The following is a 7,195-nucleotide window of genomic DNA, read 5'->3' as shown; positions in this document are numbered from 1 at the left end:
AACTAAAATTTTAAAATTGTAATACAAATAACTAAAATTAAGAGAAACTCAACTAAAATATCTAGTCGTTTAGACGGGATGTTAGAAAAATAGTAAGAAAAGCTACACTTTATCCTATTAAACGACACATTTTAAATAGAACCATCAATATATTACAATTTATTTATTTATTTTTTTAATTTAAAGCTAATCCAGCCTTTCATTAATATCTTCCGAACATGGGATATCTTAAACGGCATCGAGACCGAACACAGTCCCCGATACCAGCCACACTAATCACGTTTCCAAACAGCCAATATTTTTTGAATTCGCTTCGCCAGTTATAAACCCGCTCTTCGTTTTAGCTTGTTTTCTTTTTTTTTTAACAGCCAGCGGCTCTGCATTTTTCGGTTGAATCGGTTGATACGGTTCCCTTCCATTTTCTTCTTACTCTCAAGTGGTAACGATTTCTGTCTCAATCTTGTTCCGACGCTTACATTTTTCTTTCTATTTCAGTTTTTTTTTTTCCTCTTAATCTTTTTTTAGGCATTGGATGTATGGGTTTATATGATATTACTCGATTTCATGCTGTGAATGAGCCGTAATCTTGTTTCTTTGTGGATTTGTATGAGTATTTTTTCTGATATTTGAATTTTTCATGACCAGTCGCTCATCCTCTGCGTTTGGATATTTGGGGATTTTTTATACGAAGGGTAGGAAAAAGAAGCAATGGCAAGCCATTTCACTCGGGGGCAGCTAATCATTCCGAATGAAAATCTGGACTTTCTCCACAAAAGTAATGCTCCATGTTTTTCTTATATTCTCAAGTCAAAGTGGAAGATTCGAATGTTATTGAAACAGGAGTTTTACTGGCTGGCAGGCGATCTTGCCTTTGAGTTAATCCAATGTTGATAGTCTTAATTTATGACCAATTTTAATTAGGCATTCTGAATGATTTCATATAATTTTTCTCTAATTGAATTTATTTCTTTGGTAGAGGGCATTTTAGATGGAAAAATGAAGAGTTCAAAAACAGCTAAAAAGAAAGGAGGATTAGGGCATGGAAGTCGTAAAGCTCTCAATGACATAACAAACAAATCGTCCCTTCATAATGAAGCATCTTTGAAGAAAATGAATATACCAAAAGAGGAACTTAATGTAGCCGAAGAAATGTTTTTGCATGATCACAGAAAGTGCATCGAGGCACAAAAAAGTGCACTGAATACTTTTTACCTGGACTTGGTTCTTCCAGGACAAGGTGATTATACTCGATTCTCATTTCAATATTATTTCATCAACAATTTGATCCTCTGTTTTCACATATATGTTTTGACTTGGTAGTCAGTTTTTTTTTTCCTGTTTGAAAGATTATCCAAAGCAGTGAATACACTGCTACTTTCAATTTAATAAGACGTCTGATTTTCTACATTATCTTAGTGCACATCAATAATTCCTGGAGTCTCCGTATGTTCATATTGGTATGTATATTCCAGAATAAATCTGAAGTACTTTTTTTGTAATCTTGCTACTATAGATGACCTCATTTTTCAAGATTCATTAGATGTTTATAATTCAAGTGGATAGAATATAGTTTCTGGTTTACTTCAGTTTCCCCTGTGTTTTCATCAAACAAGCACTGTCTTAAAGGATATTTATTGCAGTCAGTGAGTCACCCAAGAGCGCTCCTCCCCATTTAAGAGACAGGAATTGCATTAGGAAATGAATGGAATGTGACTTAGTGATGAAATAAGGCAGAAGTAATGGAGTGAGGAACACTTGTCTCGAAAAGTCTCGAATGGTTTTACATCAGACTGAATAAGTGTTTTCTCCCCCTTTCTGTAATTTAAATCTGATGCCATTTTTCTCGTCTAACTCTCACGAAGTATTCTGCATGCAGAGTTCATTAAGCTCATATTTTTCCTTTTCCCTTTTTTCCTCCTGTGCAGATTCTGTATGTAACGCTGAATGCCAAGAGTTCAAACAAGCAAAGGTGCTGCTTCTTTTTCACTTTTCTACCTCTCTACTTTGAGATAATGTAAAATGGAAGGGCAGGTCTAGTTTGACACACACCAATAATTTTGAAAATCTAATTCTGCATACTCCATATCAGTAAGTGTGCATAGAAATGACAATCATCCTTTTTATGAAGATGTGTTGCCAACAAAGCTTGGTTTCCCGTGATGTCGTTTTGTCATTCTTGCTCTGCAAACTAGCTTCTCCTTACTTTATTATCATCTAATATAAATGTCTGTTCTTTTTTTATATAGACTGATCTTGATAGTCAACGCTGCTACCCTGAGCCAGTAGAATTACCCATATCCGAATTTTCTGATCGGTTAGCATCTTCAACAGAATGGACTTCTCCTCCATGTTCTCCAATACATTGGGACTCTCCTTTTGCATGGAATTCCGAGGTGGTTGAATTCACTCTGAAGCCAGAAATTGATGTTTGAATGTTATGTCTATTTCAATCTCATAGTTGTACTCAATCTCACATTACATGCTAGTGATTCCTCCGGTTTTTCATGTGCTTTCTATTACTGAATTGTTAAAGAGAAGCTGACATAAAAAGTACAATTTTATTTGACACTTAAAACACTAGGGGAGTAAGGTGGGAACAGGAAACTAGGCTTTGGTGGATAAAACCCCTCGTCTCATTACACTGGAACTGCCCATACCAGAGTACAGCTAAACACTGAAACATGATGGAAAATACAAAATATTATGTACTAGGGCCGATTTCACGGGGATCGATTCCAGAATCTCAGGACCAGCTCCAAAGGGGCCTTTGTTCACCCTTAGATTTTTAAAAATTCAATTCATTATTCTAACATCATGATTTTTTTTTTCCTTACCAAATATATGATGAGTAAAAGAACTCAATTAGTTTAGAAGGAATAAAATTAAAAAAATAAAATTAAGTGTGATATGTGAGATGGAGAAGCAAAATACAAGATTTTTAGGACATTAGTGTCTTGCATTCAAAATTTTTAAAACTGATATATTCTATATTTGGCAATTAAAAGCTGGTAAATTGTACCACTTAAAATTTTTAGTAGTTGGAATATGAACAAAAGATGCATGTTACAATTTTTTTTTTTTTAATTGAAGAGTGTAATATGTAGTTTTAAAAGAATTTGGGATACAATTAGTAAACATTGGTTGTAAATTGAGGATGCAGTTGTTCATCCCACTTTTTTGGCATTGACAGTTACACGTCACTTTTTGGTCTAAGTTGATTAAAAAGGAAATCGAAAAGAAAAAGAATAATGTTACATGTAGTGTACAAGTGCCGTGCAGTCGTTTTAAAAAAGAGTGATGTCTATTATGAATTTTTTTTTTTCATGCATGTCCAGTATTTATTCACTTTTTTCAAAATGATTGCATGACGTTTGCATATGATGCAACTATTATTTTTCTATTTGAATTGAAAGAAACTAGGTTTACCAAAATGAAAATAAACAATTCCAAATTAAAGCCATAGGCCCATAGGAGTGAGAAGGCTTGCCTTTCTTTGAAGCCGTTTTATGGGATTCTTTGATTATGAATAGGAGGAGAGCATGAAGAGGGAGGAAATCCACAGTACAATTGAGAGCTCTTCCAAAAATATTCATTCATGAACAAATTAAACCGACTTACCCATAACATTATATCTTCCATGTACATCAACATATTGTACAGCAAACCAAGTCAGGCAAAGACTTGTGCAGTTTCTACATCTCGCTGGTAAGTTTTTTGATTAAAGACCTTTTCAATTTTCAACTTAAAATAAAACATTATAGCCAGCTAGCAGGATTGGAGGATTAAACAAACATGTTCATATAAACTTATCACAAAGAGGTGAACTCAAATAGAATTGGATCACTTCTTCCTGCTCAGTGCTGCAGCAATCCCACCAGCAACCAGTCCGACACCAGCTGCAGCAATGCCTATGCCAATAGCACCATCTAAATTCACACCAAACAGGGGGGCACGCAAGTTAGCATTTTGTTATGCTCCAAGTCAAAATAGTAATGGAGAAGAGGAAAGTAAGATTGATTGTTACCTTTTTTGATCCGGTCTTCAATTGTTTTCTTAAGTGTCTGTGCCTGTCTCCAATCAGGTGCAATCTACCAGAAGAAACATGCAACAACCAAGTTACAGGAATTATTATATTGGTAAATCAGGAGACGTTTTGACAATCTTAGATTTGAAGTTGTCATGCATTGAAGATGAAATAACTCAAGGTAAATGAAGCAAATGGTCATTAGCATAGGTTTGCCAGTTAGGAGATCATATCAGGAGAGCAGTGATCAGACCATTAAACATTGCTCCACAAGCTCCCTACTTCTCGAGTAGTCACCACTTCTGTAATGCCCAACAGCGAGAAGATAAAGCTTCTCTCTTTTTTGCAGAGGGCTGTTGGTACTGGCCAAAGAAGCTGCCAAGACAAGTTTTGCAGAAGTTATCAAACAAACTAAGCTCAGCACACAGCAGAAACTCTAACATCAAATATTCAAGGCCATTCAGGCAAGTTGCATTTCTTGGCTAAGAGGCTCAAAGGAAGGAGAGGGACACACACACCCACACACAAAGAGAGAAACATAGAGGAGCATGATTCTATATATATGTCCACCTTCAAGCATTGCTATCCCACGTTGAACATCTTCAGGTCGTCTAGAGTGAACAAGAGCCCATGATAAACGCATGATACATTCTTTGAAAAACTCATCAGAGGAACCTTTTTCAGCCTCAGCAACCTCTCTCTCACAGCTCTGCAGATTCACGAGTTCAGAAGGCAAACATAGGAAAGGGCCAACCAAAAAAAAATCATGTAAGTGAGAGTCAATATGACTGCTAAAAGTTGAATACTGTACATGATACATTCCAAAGGAAGGGCTGAATCATGCATCAAAATGTTGAGCAGTTCTTAACACTATCATACGATGCACCGAAAGATCTTTTTTCTATAATAGTCTGTAGTTAACTTTTGGTTTATCTATTAAGCATTACAAATATAACCATCAAGTGGCCCCTTACCAGAAACAAATTCAGACAGTAAGAATCAACAAGGATCTGCCACGAACATATCTCAATTATATAATAAGTGACACAGAAAACTTCCACAACTCACACAAGAATTAGAGTTCCAAGTATTATAAGGAACATTGGGGCACTTCCCACAGATCTAACATCCAAAATCTGTTATTAAAGGAAGAACAGACTACAAGAATTAGATTCTCTAAACATAACAGGAGAGCAATATGTCGGTGTGAAAAAGAAATGGAAACAAATCTGATCGTATAGAATGATTTTCAACAAGTGTGCACAAAAATAAAGTAGGAAAGGGAAAAAAATGTATTACGAGCCTAGCAATCATCCCTACCCAATAATGACCACTTACAGACAAATCTATTTCTGTGACAAATACACCAAAGTCAGAGTTCCATAATTCATAAGACCCCAATCAATGTTTATTTATGTTGATTTGATGACTTTAAACAAATTGACAAAAGATTGATAATCAACCCCCATATTTTTGGGACTCCAGAGAAAAAAGTCTCGTCAGAAATCCTAAGAAATTACAAACGAGTTAGAACTTCAAGCTGCATCGTCTAGGTCATGACACTTAAATTTTGACCTAAAATCGGATAAAATGACTAGAAATGACTAGGAATATCCAAACCCTTAGCTAAACCACCTCACTACAATTTCAGGATGCGAATTTCCCAGCAGATATTTGGCTATTCAATTAAAGCATAAAACAGGGGCAACTATTTTATTGGACCCAGATCTCCATTCATCTAGATCTTCAGCTATTGCATAGCGTTCGATGGAATCCCGCAATGAAAGTCAGTTGAAGTTGTAATCTTTCTATGGAGAGGGAACTGCGGTGAAAGAAAGAATAAAAAAGAAAATAGAGCTTACAATGACGACGTCGTTGTCGCACCAGGGGATGTGGTCGCCCCCGGAGAAGAAATTAGAGACGGAGCCGAAGAATTTCCCGATCTTAGCTTCCATTTCAGCTTTGAAAACTACAACACTGCAGGAGGAGGATAGGGTGTAACGTGAGCGAGAGGGAGATAAATAGAGAGCGATGGAACTCGAATCAAATTTATTTATTTTTTCCGAGGGACTCGAATAAAAAAATTTCAATTACTCAAGGGCCAAGTTATTTCGCTTTATATTTGTCGTTATTTTGTTATAATTACATCATTTATATTAAAATTAAAATTTATTTTTTAAATTAAATTATATCATATAAATATTTTATTAGATATATACTCTACACATCAAATTAAAAATAAAATTTTTCTTATATTTATAGTCTTTTCTATAACGTGAAAAAAATCTTATAAATTATATAACAAAATCCCATCAATAAAAATAAATTAAAATCAATATTAATTATGATGAAGCCAAGTACCAAAATAAAAAGCAATTAGAATTTAGGGATGCAACTGACAAAATTGTATTAATCAATGGAGAAGTATAATTTAGCCGTTAGCACATAATACATGTCAATGGGATCCATCTAATACCCATCAAATGCGATGATAAAGATAGGCGGCATTATATCCTCGATGGGAAAGAAGGGGGGGAGCTCTAATCGGAGATAGCATTGCTTCACCTGTTTTTTCGGTTCAATTATTTAGTTGCTTGTTTGCTTAGCTTGGGGTAGAACAAAGGAGAGTCATTTGCAATTAAGGTGTCCTTTGGATTCAAAGATAAGTTGATATGAATTGTAAATAGTAGTGAGATGAATTGTGAATAGTAATGAGATTTGTGAGTTAAAGTTATTGAATAGTAGTAAATAGTAGTGAGATAAATTGAGATGGACTGTAAATACAAATGAGCTATAAGATGTTTATCTCTATTTTAAGTTTTCTTTTCCTTTTTTGTTTTTAATTGTTGAGGCTACATGTTTTATATTTCACACTATCCATGGGTGACAATTAAAAAAAAATAAAATTACTTTAATCACAAAAAGATTACACAAAATAAACTCACAAACTGACGTGATTTGATGTGATATGTCATATTATAAAATTATTTTTATTGTAAAATAGATCTAATAAATCTCATGAAACCATATTAACTTGTAGATTTACTTTTGTATAATCCATTTATGTTATATATTTATAGTAATGGGCTAAGGCTTTGTTTGGGGTTGGTTAGCTTGGTAGATAACTAGTGTATTAATTGACGCACTAGGTTTTGGGTACTGAATATTCTA

General features: G+C 34.5%; 2 protein-coding genes across 2 annotated transcripts; one reads left to right on the top strand and one right to left on the bottom strand.

Moving 5' to 3' along the window:
- Positions 1-368: 368 nt before the first annotated feature.
- LOC108999102 (protein PATRONUS 2) lies at positions 369-2,809 on the top strand. Its single transcript, XM_018975901.2, has 5 exons — positions 369-439; positions 646-775; positions 977-1,237; positions 1,926-1,969; positions 2,247-2,809. The coding sequence occupies exons 2-5, from the start codon at positions 709-711 to the stop codon at positions 2,430-2,432; spliced, it is 558 nt and encodes a 185-aa protein (XP_018831446.2). The 5' UTR covers positions 369-439; positions 646-708; the 3' UTR covers positions 2,433-2,809.
- Positions 2,810-3,567: 758 nt separating this feature from the next.
- LOC108999290 (mitochondrial fission 1 protein A-like) lies at positions 3,568-6,095 on the bottom strand. Its single transcript, XM_018976164.2, has 5 exons — positions 5,887-6,095; positions 4,595-4,733; positions 4,278-4,399; positions 4,025-4,088; positions 3,568-3,926 (listed from the first exon to the last, which is right to left on the bottom strand). The coding sequence occupies exons 1-5, from the start codon at positions 5,977-5,979 to the stop codon at positions 3,841-3,843; spliced, it is 504 nt and encodes a 167-aa protein (XP_018831709.2). The 5' UTR covers positions 5,980-6,095; the 3' UTR covers positions 3,568-3,840.
- Between the last annotated feature and the right edge of the window lie 1,100 nt (positions 6,096-7,195).

This window comes from Juglans regia, chromosome 5 (assembly GCF_001411555.2).
Source record: "Juglans regia cultivar Chandler chromosome 5, Walnut 2.0, whole genome shotgun sequence".
In the NCBI taxonomy this organism is placed as follows: domain Eukaryota; kingdom Viridiplantae; phylum Streptophyta; class Magnoliopsida; order Fagales; family Juglandaceae; genus Juglans; species Juglans regia.
The sequence above is the reverse complement of the archived record's forward strand: the minus strand, read 5'-3'. Positions and strand labels throughout refer to the sequence as shown.